At 45.7% G+C, this 24,480-nt stretch overlaps 1 protein-coding gene across 1 annotated transcript; it reads right to left on the minus strand.

Moving 5' to 3' along the window:
- Positions 1–293: 293 nt before the first annotated feature.
- CXXC4 (CXXC finger protein 4) lies at positions 294–23,657 on the minus strand. Its single transcript, XM_054293960.1, has 3 exons — positions 22,852–23,657; positions 22,581–22,764; positions 294–4,606 (listed from the first exon to the last, which is right to left on the minus strand). The coding sequence occupies exons 1-3, from the start codon at positions 23,655–23,657 to the stop codon at positions 4,562–4,564; spliced, it is 1,035 nt and encodes a 344-aa protein (XP_054149935.1). The 3' UTR covers positions 294–4,561.
- Positions 23,658–24,480: the final 823 nt, after the last annotated feature.

Consider the following 24,480-nt stretch of genomic DNA (forward strand, 5'->3'; position numbering starts at 1 on the left):
ATGAGAGCAGACAGGATCAGTGGAAAATCCACTTCTGTTCCTTTTTCTTTTGTTGCTTTCTTGAAAAAACAAAAGCATACACCAAGGCTCCCCCTGGAAAATCAGCTGGCATTGAAAGCATCTCACAGACTAAAGGACCTACCTCGTTTTTCAAACTCGTTCAAAATTCTGTTTTGGCACCTAAGAGCTAACTTTCTGTTGATTAAAGGAATATTCGCAGAAAAATGACGTTTCAAATTTCACCAAAACCAGATGATGTGCCTGTCACAAACCTTCCCACCTATCTGAAGTAGTATGAGGAAACAAAATGTCAAGAGTCAAACATTTCCTTAGCTATGTATTTGAGTTTTGAGACAGGTAGAGAGCTGAACTTTGAACTGAGAAGCAGTAAAACAGAAAGGAAGATAATGTTGTCATTCTCTCACAAACCATATTTGTAATTCCAAGTACTTCAACAGCAATGGGCTGATCTACCCTCAGGACTACTGTTTGTTGCAAGAGCTACAGATGAGATTTCACCTTTGCATGCTTCTCCATACAAAACTAACTGCTAATTTATCACACCACCCTCATTAGTCCACTCTTTTTATACAACACAGGTCTGCACTAATGGGTTTAAGGCTTTCTGTAATCAGCTTTGCTCTTACTTCACTAACCTTTCAAAGCCTCAAAATCTCAAAGTAACATTCCTAGTTGAAGAAAAGGCAGTATTTTTTTCCTGCTATTTTAAAAAATCCAGAGTACGATGTTACCTTCAGTTATACAACTTATGGGGTTCCCATCAATTGCCAATTGAGAAGGAATAAGCTCTGTGGCTATTGTACCATCACTTCATAAGCATTCATTCCCACACGCAAGACTGAGGTCAGCATTTGGACCTTCTCGCTCATTTTGAGGGTTCTTTTGTAAAAGAGGTTTTCTTTGTTTAAGATCCCACAAACAGGACCTGTTTATGGAAAAAGAGAGATATTTTGAATACTAAAGTCCTTTATTCAACAACACAGAAATATCACAAAAAACAACTTTACTGGGCAAATTGAATGTTTTTATACAGTTTTGTACATGCCCCATAAGTGATTATTTTTTCATAAATACACTGTTTTCCAAAACTGTTTTTTTCCATAATTGCACAAGCATACATACACCTTACACAAATATCTATTAGAAAATTTAATAGATAACTGCACAGTTCAGAAATAGGAGAACACTGTGAAAGGAGTACATTTCTGTGGCCCATGTTTCTGAAAATACCCTCCTAGTTCCCTGCAATTGTGAAAATGGAGTACTTTCTAACATAGGAGCTGTCTTTTGTTCACTAAGAATACAGTAGAGCTCAGCGTGAAACTGCCAAATTTAATAAAAACAAAATCTGAAACATTTAGCTGTTACATGAGAACCCACTGTTTGATATCACTATGCATCTAACCATGATCAAAGACCCACTACTGCTTTTTGCTGAATGCATTCGACCCTGAATGGTATGTTCATTTAACTACTTTCTTTCTTCATTATTTGATTACAGATATAGCCCGTTTAAAGACTTTACATTCTTCAACATTAATTGTAGGACTTACATACCAGGGGGTCTGTACAAAAGGGAGTATTTTCCCTCATAGGGAGGGTCTGTTATTAATTGACAGAATGGGTACGTGTGCCTCCCTTTCAAGCTTACCATTTTTCATAAGTTTATCTGGGGTATGCCAAAAATGCTTCCACTAGGCTTAGCACTCACTCACACCTAGAAGACAGAGTTCTGCTATTTTTTTTTGCCCACACCCTTTTTTTTTTTTTACTTTTCACTGTGAGAATGAAGAACGGAGAAGAATACAAATTTTCACACTGGAAAACAGTATTGGACCTTGTGAAAAGCACAAATTTGGTAATTAGAACTTGACAATAATCCGACTGACAAATATGTATATAAATGGGGAGGGGTGGGGAGAGACAGGCCAGAAAATGGATTTCCTTCTTCAAACATCACTAATTAAAATGCTCTATGCACACTACATCATATTAAATACTGTTTCAGCAGAATCTAAAAACCTGATGGTGCAAAGCAACAACCTCTGAAATGAAAACCATAAGGGTAAATCAAAGAAAAATTACCTCTGGTTCATTTTCAATAATTAACAGGTATGCTTGTCTGTGTGTTTAACAATTTTGGATTGACATGTAAAACACCAAAATTACAATTTACAGATACAGCAGTTCTTTAAAACAAAACAACAAAACAAAAAAAAAGGAACCACAACAAGACATGCAACATTAGGGTATTAGACAGTAAGTACATTGCTATGAGTATCTTTGTACACCTAATGTATCCTGAACTTAACTTTGCCTCTGCTTCTGTAAGAACAATGAGAGTTTTCCAAAGAGCAAGGCAAGCTTACCAGCCAGATGTGCAAATAAGGCTTCAGTTTGTAAGTCAATCAGCACTTTGGTAGAGAAGACCTTGCAGAGCTCATATTGGTCTAACGATCAGTAACAGAGGCCCCTAACCAAAAAGTCTCCAACACAAAAAAATCCAAACACAGCTGCCCTACAAACAGACACAAAGCTCATTGAATGGGCATTGGATGAGTATAAACTGAGGATCTCACAAACTGTAAGAGGGACACCATGATAGAAGCATTTTAAGCGTGACATTCCACCTCCGAAGCCATGTATGTGACGTCGTACGACGCAAGGACACAGACACATGCACTGACCCTAAGCTGAGGATGCAGGTGTAAGCCCAGCCCAACGGTGCCCTCCAGTTACCCTGGGTCACCCACGCTCTGCCCGGTCCTGCTGATGCACACATGCGACTTCAGGAGGTTTCTCTGCCTCCATCCCCTGGTCTTCACTTTCTGGGCTGTTCCTGACACCTACCAGCCCTCACTTGCCAAAGCTGGCGTCTTCCCCACCTGCACAGTCCCATTGGAGCATTCCCAACCCATCCCTCGTGCTTCATCAAGGAAGTGTGACCAGGGGCCAAAGGCTGAAGTACTTAGCAAAACCCCGAAGAAAGTGCTGAAACAGTAGGAGATTTACATGTGCTGTGCAACATTAATTGGTTATTTCCATGCCCAGCACCTTGTTTGTGAAACTACTGGTAGGCCTATCTTGTATAAAATTATAAATCTATCAGATACATGGCACAACAGCATTCACTTACTTTGGTGGCGTGGCCTTCTCACTCAAGAGTAGTATGACAAAGCCAAGCGATAAAAAGTGATGATCGACTGATAGTAAGTACCCCTAAGTAAAGAATTCTCCTTATTTTTTATGGCATGTCAGCTATATCCCTCTGTGTGCAGCCTTTCCATGGAGTAGACATTTCTTCCATACAGCTAGAACAGGAAGAAGAATGGCAAAGCATTTTTTTAAAGGCTTAAGGGACCAGTCATTCAGCAAAGCCGAGATCAGTGGACCAAGAAACATGTGGGGAGAAGTGGTCTTTTTTTTAAAGCACAAAAATAAAAAAAAAAAAATCTTTTTTATACCGCAAAAATATCCAGGCTCTCAAATGAGCACAAGTGCAAGTGAGACCTAAACCAGTCCAACTGTCAAAACTCACTTAGCTGTGAAGAGCTCCACCAGAACCAAAAATATGGCAATCCACTTTATAAAATATTTACTCCATTGACTGAAAATGTTACATAAGATCTTGTAGGTGAAGAGTAATTAAACAGAGTCATCATATTTCCTAAGGTCCCATACTCTGGTTTGTATCCTAGAACAACCTTTATTTAAATGACTAGTTTTGCACATTTGCCTACGCTGGGCACAGTGAAAAATGAATCAGACACCAGACAGCATTTTTGGAGAGATACCCCTCTGTAAAGTTCCTTTGGAAGCAATGCAAGTGCACAAACCACTATTCTAATATAGTGCTTGAAAGATTAATTTTAAGTGTTACGTCTTCCCCTCTCACAACACCACAACAGACGGTAATTGCTAGATGCATCACAATCTTTTTATCTTGGAAAACTTGGCATCAAGTCTCTATGGAAGGATGCATGGTAAAACAGTGCTGCTGTTGCTGCTGCTGCTGCTAAACAACTAGCAAAATAATAGTTAAAGCTAGAATTTATTGCTCCGGATTCAATTTGCAGAACCACACTGTTGTGTACAAACCGTTTATCTCCACTGATGCTCAGACATGATTGTCTCCTTGTGTCTAAACACACAAAATACAAGCGGCTATCTGTACAGTTTACAGTACTGAAACACATATATTTGAAAATGAAGTATAGATATGTTACTTTTCAAAGATACATGACTTTATAGCAGGGGTTTACCCAAACTTTTTTTTTTTTACAGCCACTTTAAAAATAGACAACAACTTCACTAGTATAGCTAAGTTACATCAAAGAAAGAATCGGTGTACTGAATGTGAAGAAGCTGGCCAATTCCCCAGGCTCACAGGTTTTTGTATTTTGCTTTTGAGGAAACCCCTATACATAAATGAAAATAGTATCTGAGTATATTCTTCAATGGTGGACTAAGCAGTTTCTTAAAACAAGACTTTAGCTTTCCATTCACTTCGGACTGCCTCGAAAATAAGATACACTACTGCTTAAAAGAACCATCGGAATGCTTCAGCGCTGGGAACAGGTGTTCTCTAAAAAAAAAGCAAGAAAACAAGTTAAGCTTTCTTTTGTGGCATTGGCATACTCGAGTTCTAGTTGTTCTTTTCCTTTACATTTTAGGCATACTTTCAGTTATCTAGGAACAACACGATGCTTCCCATTGCTTGACAATTAATAGAAACATCCTTCTCCAAACACACACCATTTTAGGATCACACACAATACATCATACTCAGTATGTAACACACCTAACACGCTGACTTCTCCTTAGCTTGTTAACAAGGTAGTCATGAAAATGTAAACATTTCTAGAAAAAATATCTGGAAAACAGACAATGCTTGTAGAATGACCACAGGGTTGTACAATGGTTCCTGCCTTGAGCTGGCATACTGGGCACGCAGTTATGGCTCGGTGGGTTTTGGGTTAAACAGACGCTTTGGCAAGACTATGCTCGAGACAGGGGAGTAGCAAAGGCCCTGCTCTGTCACTCAGAAAGTGTGCTGTGTCTGCAGACACCTCAGGAGGAGAAGTTGGCATTTTGAAACCTCACCTTGTCCCACATTTATGTGGCAATGCAGAAAGAACTGAAAACACATCCATGACTTCATTCCAGTGAGGGAATCATTGTGCTGATTTAGGGGTGCTGCCCAGACCGCCCTTGTCCTTTCTTTCACACATGTGCAGAACCTTGGCTTACACAGAAACAGTCCTGTATAAAGAGAGCTACTGCCGCCCTCCTTCCCCCACCTGCTGCACCCTGAAAATGATACCCACTTGCACCCAGGTGCCTCCATACACATTTGAGTAGCAGCAAATTCCCTTCACAGCTTTGAAGTACAACCTACACGAGAGGCTGAAGGGACTGAGCCTGCAAGGGCTGTGTCACTTTTGTGAGGAACTTCTCATCCTCAATTTCCTTCAGTCAAAAGATGATGAAAACACCCTTGAACCCATGCATCTGGACCCACATCTCTTTCCTCCAGAATTAATAACTGCCCTGTACAGGGAGGGGAGAGTGACACTAACCCTAACATGACACTCTATCAGTCTGTCCCAGCTTACAAGTATTTGTTTCATTAAGAACTACCCACAAAACAGTAGTGTTACATCTGAAAAAAAAATCTCCTAAAAGCAAAGCTCTTGAAATTTCCAAATGAATATTTGTAACAAAGAAGTTCTCATGGATGTTGCTGGTGCACATTTAAGTACATGTCTCTTTTTGAAAGAGTTCTTTTTTTTGTTTCAGGGAAGACCTTTTTAATGTTTTCCTAGTTTTTCCATAAAAATCCAACAGACCATGGATCCTGCAGTATACATGTGCATTGTACTTAGTGTCAAAATATTACTTTCTGAATTCCAGGGAACTGCTCATTAGTATGGCATGTATTTTTTGTTGAATAATTAGCCAAGTTTAAGATAAACAGGCTCAAGCAGTACACAGCTTCTCTTTTTTTAAAAGCCGTATGAAAGGGGAGCTGTCATTGTTATGTTTATTGCTTCAGCACTTGGAAATACCAGAATACCAAAATAATTCTGCTGTATTATCAGAACTCTGACCTGTTGTCAATTCAATATCCACTCCCCCTCCACAAATGTTACACTTCAATAAATCATCTGAAAATTAACTTCCAAGGACAATGAGCTGATGTGTGGAATACAACCACCTTGACTAATGTGAGTTCTCTTTGTGTTGATGGTGCAAAAGTAGGAATTGCTCATATCCATCTTTACCAGTCCCTGCTCTGCCCGTTTATGTGAGGTGAGCATGAGCACAAGTAGTGACAGAGCACGGCAGCCCTCGCACCCAGGCATGCTGAGGAGAGCTAATGCAATTTCTAGACCATCCACAGCAGTCTGTGTGGGCTGTAAGATGGCTGCTGAGAGCGAGGTTTACAGATTTATAATTTATAAAGAGCTTGGCTGCAGAAGAGGCTGGAGTTCGGAATGGCAGGAAACAATCGTATGACTAAATTGACCTCAAAAGAACAGTCAAACATGCAAACATATTAAACTCAATACATTGTCTTCACTTGAAAACTAAATGTAATATTCTGCTGTGGGTCCATCTGCCTGAACACAAAACCACAGCTAGACAGAGAGATTTAAAGACATAGTGACTGAGACGGCTTTTATTTATTTTCTAGCCACATCAGGTTGAGTTACTGTCAGACGTTGTCATATCAGCTGGAAATAAAGGTGTAATGTCTGATTAAAAGGTCATTCAGACCTTTAAATGCACAGAACAGTATTTTTGAAGGGCAAGGCTGTGGTTTAATATGTGTGGTTTTGAAAAACTGCAAGATAAGGAATTTTTGCATCTGTGTACCAAGTTCTAATTAAAGATATACACTTACAATTAAATATCCATTGTGCTAACTACCAATTTGGGAATGAATTACTAATCCACCCTTAAAAAAAAAAAAAAGAAATCTTTTAAAATTGAACAGCTACATCAAGTTAAATCCTAACCAGTACATGCAATGAAATCCATACATTTCACTACTCCAAGGGTCAAGGTTATTTGCAGACAAAGAAAGGCCCTTCAGCCCATTTAGAGGTTCAGCACACCAACACAAAAGTTTAAGTGTAACGACCATCTACTGCTTGGCTGTATAAACCCAGCACTCCCAGCTGGGGAATCAAACTCTCAGTGAGATTACAGTGCATTTCTGGATCTCTGTGCTGCCGGTGGGGAATGGTTATCCTGAGTGACAGGAAAGACAGATCCCCCTGGAAGCCTGGGGAGGGGTGGTGAGGAGCAGAACCAGAGTTGATCAGCACAGTTTTGCTGTAGAAGCCTTCACTGCTCGTGCCGGTGCAAATGCTGACAAACAGCAGGCTTGCTCTCAGGAGGATGCTCAGAAACCTGCAGCCCTGGCTTCTCCTTGCAGGTAATGCCTTAAAGCATGGCACTGGAGAGGATTTATCCCTACACAAACCCAGGATGAAATGTCCTCCATACTTTCAACCTTTCCATTCTGCTCCCTATGTGCCAGCTTTCACTGCAGAAGTAGTAGCTCGAATATTTGAAATCAGAAGATCTAATTATTGCCTAGAAAAATGAGTTTCATATACGGAACCAAGCATGCCACATTTTTGGAGAAAAGAGGTAAAAAACAGGCAACGGAAACCAAGAGAAAATCTCCTCAGTTAAGTAGAAAAATGATACCTATGTATCTGTCTGGGTGCTCCACAGGGAAATGTAAAAGCAGACCCTGGCTGTACACAACACATAAAAAACGGCATGCTGGCAGGGGCTGTAAATTCCTCACCAAAGTCTGTTTCAACACTTGCATTTTCACAGCAAAGCAATCAGTAAAGAATGATGCCTCCCACTGCCCTCTGGGGTGACCGACTGAAGGAGGCATGGGATGCCAGACAGCGGGATTTGCTCATCCAAGGCCCACCTGCTTGCCCAGCCCAGCCCTTGGTGAGCTCAAGCCTACCCCGCCCGCCAGAGAATCCTCTCTCCTCAGCTCTCTGCTCACACTCACCTGAAAAGTGTGATACAGATACAAGGAATCAGGAAAGTTGGCTGCACCTGCTTGGAATGCTGCTGCTGCTAGGGTGCAGGAAAAATTCAGAGCTATCCAACCAAGACTCACTGTAAGTCACCTTTATTACTATTTTCTACAAGGCTAGGGAATCATTTGAGGTGAACTGCATTCAGAAATAAAATGGAATAATAAAATATATCAGAGCACTACATGATTATGACCTAATACTTTACCAATGTTAGAAGATATTGCATTATGTAAGAATCCTTTGATGTCTGATCCATGAGCAAAAATCCTGCTCTCATTCAAGTAAACTCTTATGTTGGCTACAGCAAACTATTAGCCAGATGTGGCACTCCTCACTCCTCTTGAGGAGCCTTGGGAGCAATCCAGCTCAACAGAGGGTCTTTGGGAAGTCTACAGCAACTGAGCTATGTCCAACACAATCTTGGCTACCTGGTGGTCTTTACAGAGACCCATCCAACCACAGAAATACACAGCATGTTAATGAATCAGAAATTCACATGGCAAATGACATTAAACTGGTAGATTTCCCAAAGCAGCGGGACTAGTGCTAGCAACACAGGGAAAAGTGAGCTTACCAAGATCTGCAGATAACACAACATAAGCTTCTCAAGTTGGAGAGCAATCCCTCCTTGAAATGCCTTGCACAAGAGGAGCAGTTTGGCCTGGTAAGTTATATACACCTATATACATGTATATGTGTGTGTCGGTGTATATCTCAATATATCTATATATATTGAGAAAGAGATATATGGTCAGATATAGAGAAATCTGGTGCTCTATGGTGGCCAAAACAATTCAGCTAAAAAGTCCTGGCCGCTGCATGAAATACAATTTGAATCAATCAGCAGCCTGGCCCAGCAAACACTGACCACCACTGGCCATAAACCAGTGCCTGTATGCTTTCCTTACACTGTGTGAATGCAGGCTATGCACCTCATCAGTCTCACAGAGCCCACATGACTGCCAGCAGGAAAGCAAACTGGCCTTTACTACATGTCACACCTTGTATTTCTAGTGCCACAAGCTAATTCAGGTGTCCGATGGTCACCCTGGAAATGACATCAGCATTGCTCATACATAAACAATACAGACTCTGGTGTAAATTCAAAACTTGCTTTCCATCCCCAATTTCCCTCTCTGGAAAGACCCTTCCCCACACAAGAGCTGGGCTCAGGGCACTCAGGGCAGTCCTGAGACTGTACAGGCACAGTCTCATTGCTGGAATGACAGTCACAGTCACAGTCTTTCACTGACACAGACAATCACAGTCTTACACTGTGATGGGCTAAAGCCTAGCAGAGGGATGTGGTCTCCTGACCTGCAGAGCACCCTAAGATCATAGAATTATTTGGGTCAGAAGAGCCCTTATAGATCACCTCCAACTCACCTGCCATGGGCAGGGACACCACTCACTGCACCAGGTTTCTCAGATCCCCATCCAACTCAGCTTTGAACACTGCAGGGATGAGGCACCCACAGCTTCCCTGGACAGCCTGTTCCACTGCCTCACCATCCTCAGCATAAGATGTTTCTTTTTAATATGTATCTAAACCTACCTTCCTTCAGTCTAAAGCCATTTCTCCTTTTCCTACCACTACGTGCCCCTGTAGAAAGTCCCTCTCCAGTTTTCTTGAAGGCTCCCTCTCAGTACTGGGAAGATAACCATCTCCTGAACCACAGAGCATCAGCATCTCCTGACACACAGGAAGGCAGGTGGAAGATGCCATCTGTCCTGCACCAGCCTGTTCTGCCACTGGCAAATGCAGTTTGGACAGCATCTCCACTCCTTACTTGCCTAAATGCTAAGCCACCCTGAAAGGAAAGCAGCCTTTCAAAGTATCTGCAGCCCACTTTGTTCCGCTCATAAATATACATTACCTACAGCAATGACTTTGGGGAAAACCTCATGACGCTCAAATTCAGCTCACACAGTCTCCTTGAATGTTTTTCTTCAGGCAAGGAGGCTTAGGGGCAAGAAACTAGTGTGTGAACTGCATCCCCTGGAAATGCAGAAGGAAAAAGCAGAACCCAGCGTGTGGCACGTTTCTCCCAGCTGCTGCACTGCCTGTCCTGGAGGCATGCCAGGAGACCCACCACGCTGACCCAGCACCGAGGGGCCAGCTGCGGTTGCAGGAGGATGCGTGGATGAGGCTTTGGCACACGTGCACACCAGCTGCCACAGGGGAGCTCCGTGCAGAAATAGCCCTCACACTCCTGGCATCCTCCCACCCAGACACAGGCCCACGGGAGGGATGTGCTGACCCAGCTCTGGACAAGGTGTGAAACAGTCCACGAAGCTGTCGCTCCCCACAGCTGCCAAAATCCCTGACTGCCCACCAACGCTGTGCTCCTGCTTGCTGCACGAGTTATCAGGCAATAACAGATGTCCTCTAATAACAAGCTTATTATTGGACTTAGCAGATAAAAAGGGACATGTATGCTGGGTCAGAAGTTTGGTGGGGAGCTTTTTACCACAGCCCACCTTAAAACATCTCTCCCCATACCTGAACTACAAGCCTGTCTCCCTTCATACCAAGGATGAGATTTAACATTCATTTTAAAAGTCAGCTTTATTTGCTCCGAGAGGACACGCATCTGCGTGCTGGCAGTTATTTTTCCACTTGCACTGCATATCTCTCAGGCTGTATTTGAGACAAACCAGATTTAGAACATACCAGATTAGGAAAACTCATTTGACTTTCTCTGCCGCCAGCTTCGCCGAGTGAAAAGTAAACCTTTGCTACAGGACATTGCAAGTAGAAATTTTTAAAATGTACTCCTAAGTCAGGGTCATGGTTTGAAAACCCAGCTCTTCTCAAATAGCTCAGAGGTAACCTCAGGAGATTTCAGTGGAGTCAGCTGGGGAATAAAGCATTTGTGCCAACGGCCACGGAGACCTGCCACTGTACAGCCGGATCCTGCCACTTGGACTTGACATCAGCAGCAGGCCATAGCTCCCCAGCCAAATCAATAGGATTAGTCAGAAAAGTAATGTGTTTCTCCATGGAAGAAAAAGGAGCAAAGGTATCCCTCATTTACATTCACTGCACACCACAATTTATTTTATATATTAACTTTTTTTTTCACTATATAGATGAGATCAAATTTGGGGGAATAGGGTCCTGATCTGAAAAAATGTGTAATGCCATTGGGGAAAACAGACGGCAACCATAGATCAGAAATTGTAAGGAATCCGGACTAATGTTGTCAAAGCAAAAACAGCTCAGTCCCAGGAAATGTTAGTGATGGAGCCCCACTCTGTGCCAGTGAGCATCACCTTCAGCTCCAAGGGGAGCAGCTCCCATCCTCCCCCATGGGCCTCAGCAGCCCCAGGGGTCAGCTCGAGTCACTGAAGCACTGCAGGGGCGTGCAGAGGGTACCGGCACATGGCACATGGCACATGGATGCAGGCAGAGCCCTGGGAAGGAACACAGCTCCTCTGCCCATCCCCTGCCAGGCTGGAGTAGCTGCCTGTGGACGCCTTCCAGCACTCCCTCCCTTGTGCCAGTGCAGCCCTTTTGGCCAGCGAGCCGAGGGACGGAGCCAAGTCTCCACCTCTGCCGTCTCGCTCGCTCCCGAGGGGAGCAGGCTTGGCCACGGGCTTCCCCGAGCCTGCCATGCCGCAGGCGGGCTGGCAGCAGGGGCCAGAGGGCCGGAACTCCTCCAGTCACCTGTCACCTGTCACTGTCACCCTGCCCTGAGCTCCAGATGGTCATGCTCCAGCTCCTCATGGCTTCCTGCCAAAGGACCGTACCAGAGGTTTGGCTTTTCAGGCGAGGGTTAGGGTTAGACATCTCGCTGTCAAAGGGATTCACCTTTCCTTCCCTATTTCTACACCTCTCTCGAGCAGTTCATGCAGTTCATTCACTTTCTCAGCTAGCCCTGTACCTGAGGCTGGAGCTGCTAAGTCTGCTGGAGTGCCTACTCAGCTTAGGTAACTATTTTGCCTTTTCCCATTTATTATTTGCATTCCAGCAGCATATGAAGGCCTCAGGCAAGGATGAGGGATCGTTTCTGCTGGTTCTGCCTGCCTGGCCTCTCAACCAGAAGGCCTGGCCTGTCTCCTGCTTTTTCAGGGAAAGGCTCATATAAGCTTTAGGAGTGTTACTTCAGAGACAAAAATGACACTAAGCAGGTCAGAAAAGATGTCATTCAGTGCTCTCATACTGACTGTGGGAATTAATATCAATAGTCAAATGCTTTATTAGCAGAAAGCTCTATTACTGACAAAAGTTTTAGAGAGAAATTCTTGGATACAGGTTTGTTACCACCATGCAACATAAAACCCAAGACTCTACAATGCACAGGATACTAAAAATGAAATATCCACACCAGTGCTCAGCTTCTGCTTTTGCCTAGGACTTGTCTGGTTACTTCTGCTGACTTCTCTGGCAGACATTATCAACTAGAAGTGTGCCTGCCTACTGCAATGGATGTACCACGTGTACACACCTCCCCCTCTCTCACACACACACTGCCATTCACCTTCTCCCTAATCAAATCTCTGTGAAGACCATCCATCAGCCCCTATCATTTATCCTTCCCACAGACACCAGCTCACAAAACAGAATTATTCTTGTTAACATTCATTCCATTAATGAGAAATCCCTGCTGGTTCATCATCCAGTGGTACAAGTCTTTCCACTCACAGGCTGACATCTCTATCATCCTCCAAACTGCTGCCCTGGGGTACAGTAATCTCTTACAGACTGGTCTCCAAGCAGAGGAGAGGCACGTTTCTTACTACCAAACCTAAATTTAAATCTCTTTCCCTTTGAGCTGCTGGGGCTTCAGTATTTTTTTCTCCTGCACGGAACCTAAAATCAGCTATGATGCCTCATTGGCTAGCTAACTGCTTCTGTCCTTTGGTATTTTTCATATGCTGTTGATAAAAGAGCCAGTGAAAAATATATCCATTAAATTCTTGGTCTCTGCTTGCTTATTTCTTTTTCTGCAAAGCTTGCAAAAAAAAAAAAAAAGAAAAAAAATGGAAGGAGAAATACAGAAATACATCACTCAAATGCAGCACTGAGCTGAGGGAGTATAACCAGCCAATGCCTAAGACCCATCACAGGTGCCAGGCTCTCTTGTAGCCAAACATCAAGGTGAGCACCATGCATTGTCTGACTCGATGCAGGAAGAGGAGCAGCAACACTCTCATACAACAGGTCACCACAATTCCTGACTGCTGAGGGAGACATTAATACATTGTAAATGGTTTTGAATCCCATTCTTTCCCGAGTGTGTCTTCCGAAATTTGCAAGGATGACAATTAAGACCCATCTCAGTAATTATTTTCATGACACTGTGACCTTCACTGGACTTTGACCTCCAATTTACTCTACATCAGCTTCCAAGCAACCAGCCAAGCATTTCACCACCTCCCAGAGCTCAGATGAACTGGTGATGTAGAAAGAATGGGTTTTACATCATTACTAAGATGGTGTAACTGAGTCCTCCCTCACCCCCTGCCATGTGGGTCACACAACCCTTCCAAATGTATTTTTCTCCTGTTTTGTTTGCTTTAAAACTAAAAGCCTTTTTTTACTAGTACTACTCGCTTTGGAGATCACATATTTAAAAATTTATATCCTTTGTATATTCCTTGCCTCTCCTTTTCTGTTTCCAGCATCATTACTCTCCCTCTGCCCTCCTTGTAGCTTCTGCACAGACTGTGAGAGCTCTTCAGCTCTTTTCCAAGCCTGTGACTGCCAAGGCTGCTGCACCCAATCTCCAATCTCCCATCACAGTTAGGATGTGTAGGACAGATGTCACTGAACTGCAGTTGTTGTGAGGTATTTTTTTCATGACAATGGGGCAATTTCTTTGTGTTAACATTGTGCCAGTCTGATACACTGTCAGGATGCTCCAGCTTTCCTAGGAAACACAGTACACACCACCAAGGAAATCTTTAAGACCAAGAAGTCCTCGTGCAAGAAATCATCATTTTCAGCCTCTCCTTTGCAAGCTTCCCCTGTCTCTTTCATATCTGTTGGCTTTTCTGTGTGTATGCCTTTCTCATTTTCTTACCCCTTGAACAACTTGTTTGGAAGACAAGACTCCACCCATACCAAAAGCTCACCCTGATATTGAAATTCTCTCCACAAACTCCAGTCAATTTTTCAAAATTAATTTTAAAAACTGGTTTATGATATCTGCAAGGACATGGGGAAATCTCTGCTTACCCTCATCAAGGTTCCCTTCAGCTCTGTGAAATCTTGGCCTTCCCCTGCAGAAGTTTTGGGAAGATGGTTACTGGTGAGCTCTTCAACTGCCTCACCTGAACACTAATTTATTACTCATGGCAGCAAATACACCTCATATTAGAGGTGTATACACACACTCTTCTTAGCAAGGGAAATGTCAGGGCATCTTCAGCCCTACCACTGCACCCTTCAGTGCTCAGGCTGTCCCATGGTAACTGAGTCACCCCTGTGGAGGGGCAGGCACCCCCATCACTGAGGCTTCAGACATTATAGCCAACCCTCAGCCACTATGGGTTTCTCCTCTGTCTGAGCACTCTGCAGCTCTTCTTTATTCTCCTCTGCCCTCATCTTAACTGATATCCATCCTGAACTCCCTTGGCTTTACCCCATTTTCTAGTATTTATTAAGTTCTTCTCTCCACCTCAAATTTTAATACTGCTTCTCCACCTCCTAAACCAGTGAATAATCTCTCTCATCTCTGTCTCAGACAGCTTTTTAGTCAAATATATAGAAAGATAACTTCTAGCCAAATGAAGTCTGATACCAGCTAGTGGGGATCCTACGTAGAAGTACCACAGACACCATGACCACAGCAGTGTGAAGCAGAAAAAAATACTGTCCTGAGAAAAGAGAGGTGCAAAGTTCTAAAATGCCCAACACTTCAGAGATTAAGGTAAAGAGAAATACTGAGTAGAGCAAGGAAAAAATAAGATCCTATGGTGGGTATGGGAAAGGCACTTGATGAGTATGCTGCCTGACAAGAACACAGTATCCTGCATGACCCAGGCTGCCTTTATTCCTTTTATGTTCTCGTATCTCACTTGGCACCGCTGTCTGGTTAAAGAGGAAGGATCAGAGAAACTCTGGAAAACTGCAAAAGAATTAAACAGGCTTCACGCATACCTGGCTATGGATTTTTATAGTGTTAATTAAGAGGATGCCGAAGTGTTCCAGGGAGGAGAAAATATTCCCCATAATGTCTGAGAGTAGAAGTTAACAAGCCTGCAGGGATCTTTTTAGCCCCTGCAGAGCTAAGGCTTCAACATTATTAAATGGCTGTCGCATCTAAAGTACAGTGCAACATAACTCAACACACAACAGAAAGCACAGGATGCCAAAATTACTCTTACACTGCAGAGTAATTCAATTTCAGGACAGGTGTTTGCATGTGACTGAACAAGATATGACTGTGGAAAACAATTGAAGTACCCAAAAGAAGAGAGAAGGCAGACATGCAGTCAGGGCTCTCAAATAGCAGAAAAGGTGTCAAAGGAAGCTGCATGCTTCAAGACATTGTGGTTCAGTACAATCATCCAAGCAGATGAGCTACCAAAACCACAGGCTCTACAGAAGCACAGAAATGCTTTCCCTGGGTGGTGACACTCCTCAGGAGATATGGTGTCTGCTGCCAGTTTTTAAGCACATAGTTGGTGGTTTAGGAATTATTAGCCACCAGTAACAAGGCTGCAGTAACACAAGTTACTTACTGCTCCCAACTCGCTTGGGTACATCCAAAAAGCTTATACCTATGCAAGCAGCAGCCATTTCCCATTGCAACCAGTGATCAAAAGGATTATGCTGTATTTGATGAGTCTTTAAGGTGTACATTCTAGGTTTGCCTGCTTAGAATTATTTCACCAAGCCTAACCCTTAAAATATATGCATGTTAAGAGTTGGAAGACTACTAATTTTCTTTTTAACAATACAAATTTTTAGGGTATTTAGAAAAGACCTGTTCTTAGTCATTGCCATACATAAATGCATGACACAGCACACAGAAATTAACATCAACTTTTTTTCAATTCTTTAGGGCACTTTTTTTTTAAACCCAAAAAAGCAGTACCAGGATGTTGTTTTATGACCAAAAAAAAAAAAAAGTTTCTGCTCCTTTTCTTTCCCCAGTACCAAGGGATTGCTTGCTGACATCCTAACCCATTCTCCAAGTGAGCAAGGTCTTCCCTGACTTCAGTAAAGGTGTTAAGTGTGCACTTAGCAAACAGAATTGCATGGAAAGTGACCCCAAGATCTGATAATACAAACATACATGAATAAGCAGGCAAAAATTGAGACTGTTCCTTAATCTTGCCCACGCCTAATCAGTGGCATGAAGCATGACATTCACATGTCATGTGACATTCACATTAAACAAAGCCTCCTTATATGAATCAGGCATGATGTGTATAGTCTACAACAATTTGTACAAACACAGAATTGGAAAAGATTTTCCAAACATCCTGTAGCTGGCATAGGATTCCAAGTCATGATGGTTTTATGTACCTCTAACTGAAATATCTAGTTCAAAGTGACTGAGATGATTTGGAGGAAAAAAAAACCAAAAAGAACAAAAAAGACACTTATAATGCTAATTACTGCTCAAAAAAATCCCAAACCACCCTCATTCATCATCTTTCTCATGACACATGTAGCTTGACCAGCCTAAACAGTGCATAGAGACTTCATTATGTCAGCTTAAAAAAATAGATTAAACAGTCACAACACTGAAATGCAGAGTCTGGCACAGAATCTTGATGTTCCAAGTGTATAACCTATACTAGTACTTAGAAAACCATGCAAAGAACCACTGAGTGCAATCAAAATTCAGAACCACTGCAACCAGTTAACCTCTCTTACCATACAGACAATTTCACTAGCAAACAATCATAGTTCAATGATTTAAAGCAAGCCATTTTCAATGCAAGTAGAAAGCAGTGTTTGTATGAAAGAAGCTGTTAAATCCCTGACTAGCCTACAATTTTGCAGAATTTCTTCAAATGCTGTTCAGTTCAGTACCAAATCTCACCAAGAGATTTTCTTAGGCAGGAATAACTTCAGTTTTGCCCCCCCTTAACAACAGCATGCACAGTGTATCAAGCAGCCATTTATACTCGAAACTGAACAGTAATGTCATGGGGTTTGGGCACTTGCTCTGCTTTGCAAGTATCACGAGGAAAGGGACACAACAACACATGAAACAGTAAACCAGGCACCATCCAACCACATTTCAGAGGAAATCACTTGCACTCAGTCATCTGCCAGAACTGCAAGGAGACTAAAAGTTTGTCTCCTCTGGGCTCTAAACATATTCCTCCACCCCATGATCCCACCAACCGCAGCACATTCCTGCCCTGCAAGATGTGAACCTAAAGCAGAATATTAACTCCCTGCAAAGAGATTTCTGAGCAACAGAGATCAGGGACTGGTGAGCAAAGATGTAGCTGCTCTGCTCTCTGCTGGAGGTGGCAGTAGGAGGCCTGGTGCTGCCCCAAGAACCTCCAGAGGTCAAAAGGAAAACTCATCATAGAACGTATGCTTATCCCAGACATGCAGTATCTGAATGAAAGTGACAAAACCTCATGGCAAAATGTCCATCAAAGGTGAGATCTAGCCCTGCCTCTCACTTCCTCCCCTCCCTGCTCACACTGTCACAGCAGGATCATGCACCATGTTGGAAGTCCCAAGCGTGAGCATCACAGTCACCCAGTGAGGGCTCTCTTGTGGTGCTAGCAGCCAGTTCCAGCACCAAGCACACTCCCTCTAGGCTCAGGCCTGGGAACAGAAGAACAAGAGAACCCTGGCAGAGCACCAGGGTGACAAACAAGGAGGAAAGAGGGGAAAAAACAGCTCTCAGGGCTGACCAGGGCTTTGCAGCCAACACCAATGTAAATTGTGCTTGGGGCAGATGGCAGTTCTTGCTCCAGCTGTAAACGCCCGGGAACAAGGACTGCTTTTTTGCCCTTTTGCAAAGTGTTTAACACAGGCACACATGGAGCCTCGGCCAGATGGAGGGGCACGAGACAGCGGCAGGCAGGAGAGACAGCCTGTCATACAGCAGCCCTGCTGATGTTTGGGGATGAACAGCAACACGAGCTACAAGGTGGTCTTTCTTTCCACCTTCCAGTTAGCCCGCTGGATCGTGTTAGCCGCCTGCTTCTTATCAGACTTTACAGTTCCCCCTCACCACTGCTCAATTCCATCATGCCGTCACTTAACTTGTGCATGTAATTTAAAGCCAGATAGACAGCAGGGAAATTGCTTCCTCTGAGGCCCCTACTAATTGACCCCTATCCACAGAGCTCAGCAGTCTTCCCTTAACAGCGCTTGCACGCGCTACCGCAACACGAAGTGCAGGTTTGGAGGTTGCCAGCGCAGCCTCTCTCCCCCGTGGCAATGCCATATGGTGTTAAGACTTTCAGGATCAGACGCTGTTCCTGCTGAAATCAATCATCACAACCTATCCCTGGAGAAGGCCATCTCAAAATCCCATTGGCTTGAAGCGCCGCTCAGCCAAGTGTCTTGGATTTGGAGGCTGGTATTGACTCAGTCGGGTTGGTATGCAAACGCTCACTTTAATAGCGCACATATCAATTAGCTGGGATGCTACAAAGGGAGCGAGTGGTGCCCGCTACGATGACAGCATGCCTAAACAGCTGATATTTCACATTTGGCAGGAGCCTTCAGCCCCTGCCAACGCAAGTCAGCCTCTCTGCCTGAACTCGCTGTCACACTAATGAAAATGAGCACTGGGGCAACTGAGATTCACACACTGAATGGGGTTTGCTTAAAAGAGAGAAGGATGTGAACTACCACCAGGCACCTAATCTTCATAACCTGCAGCAGAAGTTACAGACATGTGCACCAATCAGAGGAAAATAAGTAGTCTCTATGGGTAAATAAAGATTATGTCTCTTTAAACCCATTGTAAATCTGAATGAACACAGAATATACATACACAAGTAGGCAGTGTGCAATGTGACGTCAATCTGATTTTTATAGATTTATTATTGCCGTACATAAAATTTCCTAGTAATAATAACATTCTATGAAAAATACTAGAGCATTGGGACACTTTTAATGTGAAAACAGTACAAGAAAAGTAGGAAAAAATAATTCAAGTGTTTTTAAAAAAAATGCTGGGCGAGAAGCATTCCATGAAAAATGCAAGGGTCAGGAACTGGAAAGCATTCACGTGATCTGTCTTCACTTCCACATACTATCTTTGAGAGTTATATTCTATGCCTTCATTGCACCAGTAGAAGAGATTTAAAGGAAAAAGAGAGAAATGGTTTCTGTGGGGTCAGCCAGTTCACAGTTTATTGGTATTTTTCTAATTTTTCATTTGTTTTTAAACATGGTTCCACCCCCTGCTATAAATCAACCCTGCACTTTGCAGCCACTGTTGAGCACAATTCACGAATCACCTAGTGTGTAGTGGAAGGTGAGCCCCTCAATCCTTGATGCATGCCCATGGCTGTGTACCAACCGAGGCGCCAGGGGACCATCCACGTAGAGTGATGGATTCCCCGGGAGCACAGGCCAAGAGTCCCTCCAGGCACTCACTCTGCAGGGAGGCTGCCCTTGCCCAGCCCACACCAACACCACTGCTGCAGGGCCCTCATGGAGGCCCTGTCACGCTCCGACACCCTTCCAGCTGGTGGCCACACAGCCACTGCTGCTGCACCTGTGCTGTAGGCAGCCCTTCTGTCACTTTATTAATTTTAATTATTTATAAAGAAGAAAGAAAGCATAAGGAAAACACCATGTAAATAAGTTATTCTTCCTCTCCTACTGACAAACCACACCTCTGTAAAGAAATTAGCCACATCCTGTGACAAAACTTTGTGATAGGCCATGACCTGCAGAGAAGTGATGCCTTACTGACATCTCCACAGCTGGAAAGAGAAACCTGTTTCATTTGAGTCACAGTACAGCAGCAGAGGAGCTTTTGTGTTTACGTATCTGACGGAGCACAAACAGGAGACAGTAAGTGAGGGAAAGAGAGAATGAAGAAAAGAAGTGAAGGCAGGTGGTTATGAGAGCACACAAGTGGCTAATTAAACCATGGGTTTTACTAGTCACAGTGGTTAAACAATTTTAACGGGAGGCATTCTCATAGCACGCCTGAAAAGTTTTTAACACTACCAAACACCTTTGTCAGGAGCAAGGAACTTCTGGAAAAGTGCTCAGAGATGCACACAAACCCATAGGAAGATCTGATAATGTACAAATGTGTTTCTTCCAGAGATAGCTCACTTTCTGCACAAATCGATAAACCATCAGAACCTATCATTTATCACAAACATTAAATCCCAGCAGCACCCTGGTTTGCAAGCCTAATGAGGGAACTCGGAACACAAAGGCACTCTCAGTGCTGGGTAGTGTGGGGGGAATTCTCCATGCCTATGGTTCAGGGAGTCTCTTTTAGGCTATACTCAGCATTAAGAGACCAGGTGTTAACTATCCTTTTTGCAAACTTGCTACAAAACCAAAGGCATATTATTGAGAAAAACAAGAGCTGAAAACCCAGTCTAGTTTCTATCCCTGGGAAGCCCATCCTGGTTTTTGTGTTAGCAATGCTGGGTCACCATTCACAAAAAAAAATAGCTAAAAGGATGCAGAGCTATGAATTAAACTTTCAGTTTAATTAAAAACAGTAATTCCACTGTCAAGCTAGAGGATAGGCAGAAATGGCTAAACAAACGTGTTATGCTTTTGAAGAATAAATATTTGTGGATTGTAAAATATTATAACTTAATAAAAACCAAACCCCAACTTGAATATTTAAATCTTTAATTGCATATAGACACACATAATGATTTATGAATGCATATTGGTCCAAAATCTGACTCTTAAGGAGAGCACCAAAGGACCATGATGCCATTGCTGGTGTATAGGAAATTTGTGAGGAAGGACAGTTTCACGATTCCTAGTCAGGGGAGAAGAGAACTCTTAGAAAGTCCCTCAGCCTGACAAGCCCTGCAGACCAATATTAACTCTTTTAGTTATTAACTAAATTATTAACTCTCAATTAGTTCACTCTTGCAAGAAGGAATTAGTTGTTTTGATGAGGCTGGTTAGGAAAGAGTTAATACTATCAGCCAAATGTCAGTGAACCCCTAAATATTGCTTTTGTCCCATGGCAGTGTCAATACCAACACTATTATCTCAATTTATTTAACACAGAACAAATTAATTGGCTCTAAGTGTTGCTTTTTCCCTGGAATCCCTCATCCCATCTCTTCTTGGAGAGAGCTCCTGCGAGCAATGAGCAAGGGAATAAACCGCTATGCAAACACACACAGGCACACACACACATACACAGAGAGGGAAGTTACAATTTCTCACTTAGTTGCTGATTTCTGTGACTACAAATCTTGGTGTCACCCGCCACACACTACTCCTCTGTACTAAATCCATCATCCTCGACACCTTCAGATGCATCCGAGATGTGTGTCGAACTAGCAACACTGTAATTTTTATAATGACAAGGAATTAAGTATGATTACTAGTCTTTCCTCTCACTTGTTCCCTTCCCCTAATGATACCATCCAATTGCCATTTTCCTCACGGTGTTGTATTTTGGTTCCCATTGTCTGTCGTACCCAATACAATAACCGAAATGTCTGCAACACGGGATCTGCCTGTCTCTCGTACGTCTAGCAAATCTGAAAACCTGTTGTTACAGTTTTGGGGAACACAATACATTGTCACTTCCGAGGAAACGTTGTAAAAATAACCGTACATACAGTTCAGCCAGAAATCAGTTCAGTCATACCTGTGCTATTCTTCCATTGTGTTTAATACACCACGAGCAGGTTATTTCATAAAAGACATTGCCATAAAAGACATCACTTGGGTGCTTTCTCCTACTACTGGGCTCCGTGGCCCGTCGTCTGTCTGGGACACATTGCTACCAGCCAGCCTGGAGAAGAACTTGCCATTGCTTTCCCTGAACTTCTGATAGTGAAAACCTGGTGTTCAGCTAAAACTTTCCCTTTCCCACCTCCCCGCTCCTACAAACCGCCCCGAATCGTCATGATTGCCATTAATTAAAAAACGAAAGAAAAAAAAAAGGGAGAGAGAAAAATTTGAAAAAAAAATACGAGGAAAAACAAAAAGGAACTAGAGAGCCAGCAGTCTTATGGGAACAGCACGGCAGGTAAACCAGGTTAGCATCGTTCCGTAACGGCCACGAGCTGGCGGGGCAGGGCCGGCGCCCCCCGGCCGTCCCTCCTCGGCCCGGGGCCGGGGGCCAGCGGCCGGCTCGGCGGGCGCCGCGGGAGGCGGCGTTTCTCTTCCCTGCGGGGCGGAGAGGGGCGGGCGGCGGGGCCGCGCCGCGGGGAGCCGCGCCCGCGGCGGGGGCTCCCTCAGAGCCTGAAGGAGGCCTCGGAGAAGGGATGCTGCATCTTGAAGCTAGACAAGAAGCACTGGAGGGGCGGGGGCAGGGGGTTGAGGAGGGACGGCGGGAGGCTGGGGAAAAAGAAATCATCTCCTCTGACCTCTAACGAAGTGCCCGGTTTTTTCTTAAGCTCTTCACATTTCCTAAATTTGCAGATCTGGTGTCCCGTTTTGCGGTTCCTGCAACTGCTGCAGACTCCACAGTTGATGAGCCGCTTGCAGGGCACGCACACCCCGCAGCGTTTCCGCTTCTTCTTGGCGGGGTTGCCCGCCCCGGCCCCGGCCCCGGCGCCGGTGCCGCCGGCCCCCCCTCCGCCTCCGCCGCCACCGCCGCCGCCTCCGCCGCCTCCCGCGCCGGCGGCGGCGCCCAGGGCGGAGGCGGGCGAGGCCGAGGCGTGGCTCTGCGGGCAGTCCGCCAGGTTGGCGATCTGGAAGGCGCTGTCTGTGACGGCGGCCGAGGCCGCGGCGGGGGAGTGCAGGGCCGTCATGACGATGACCCCGGGGGGAAGGGAGAGGCCGCCCAGCGCCGGGATGGCCGAGAAGGTGCCGACGCGGTCGGGGAGGTTCATGATCTCGGCTTCGGCGGCGCCGCACTTGAGCTTGTTCATGCACTCGCCGGCCAGCGGCCGGCAGTGCTCGGGGGCGAGGGTGGAGAGGAAGTTGCCGTTGGCCATGGGCAGGGCGGGCTGCTCGGCCGGCGGGCAGCCGGGCTTGCCCAGCCGCTGCGAGTCGCTCCGGTGGTGCATGCCGCCCCTGCCGGCGTGCAGCGAGGAGGCGGCGGCGGCGGCCGCGGAGGCGGCGGCGGCGGCGGCGGAGGAGGAGGAGGAGGAGGGTTTCCTCGCGCCGCCCGCCGCGCCGCCGCCGCCGCCGCTGCCCCAGAGCATGGCGGTGGCGGCGGCGGCCGTGGCGGTGTCGCAGTTCCAGGGGGACATGCCGATGCGGGCGGCGGCGGCGGCGGCCGCGCTGGGGAAGATGGGGGTGGTGATGCGGGCGATCTTGGCCGCCTGGGGGAAGGCGCCGCCGTTGGTCTTGTAGAAGGTGGCGAAGGAGCGGTACCTCTCCATCTCCGAGTTGTAATCCACAAGGCTGTTGAGGGCCCCCTCGGGCAGGTGGCTGTCCTTGGGCAGCCCCGGCGCCTCGGGGTTGGGGCCGCTCTCCACGCACACGTTGGTGTTCATGGTGGCCGGGGCGGGGGGGGGGGGGCGGCGGGAAGGGACGGGACGGGGGGAACTGGGGGCCGGGGGGAGAGGGACGGGGCGGGGGGGGGGTCGCTTAATCCTCCTCCTCCTCCGGACGCATCCCCGCGGTCGGTGCTCGGCCGGGCAGCCGCTCCTCCGACATCCTCACGGGAGCTGCCGCAGCTGAAACACAAAAAGTCATTTCCGAGGGGGTGCGCGCGCGGGGGGCGCTGACGGCCGCCCACGGCCACCCCGGGAGGGGGGAGCACACCCGGGTGGGGGACACACGTCTCGCCGTAGCCGCGGGCACAGCGCTCGCAGCGCCCGCCCGGGTGGAGCAAACCCGGTCCCGGGACAAGCTGGGGGGCGGGGGACACGACACAGGGGCAGGGAGCTGCCCACCTACCAGCACCGGGAAAAATGAAAAGGGAGGGAGGAAGAGCGGGGGGAGAAATAAATAAAAGGAATTAGAAAAAAAGGAAAAAAGAGGGAGGTGGGGGAGGGAGCCGCCAGCTGCCACGGTGTCCTTCTGAGCCCGGCGGTCATTAGCTGCCTGCCGGCACAGCTGGCTCCGCCGGCGCTGGTTGCGGCGGCACCGGCTTCCCCGACCCCCTCCGCCACCTCCGGCTACGGGGGGGCTGCCTGCAGGCCGCGGGGGGCACGGGGCTAGGTTTAAAAAAAAAAATACTTAAGCAATTTCACAGCTTGTGATCCCGGCGCCTGCAGCTGTACTAACGACGGAGTATTTATCCCAGCCTCTCGGGGAGGATTCCCCGTCACCGCCGCCGGGGGCTGCGCGGGGAGGGCTGGGGACACACACACA

The sequence above is a fragment of the Melozone crissalis genome, unplaced genomic scaffold (assembly GCF_028551555.1).
Source record: "Melozone crissalis strain CALT ecotype California unplaced genomic scaffold, PUWL_Pcris_2 ptg000006l_1, whole genome shotgun sequence".
In the NCBI taxonomy this organism is placed as follows: Eukaryota; Metazoa; Chordata; class Aves; order Passeriformes; family Passerellidae; genus Melozone; species Melozone crissalis.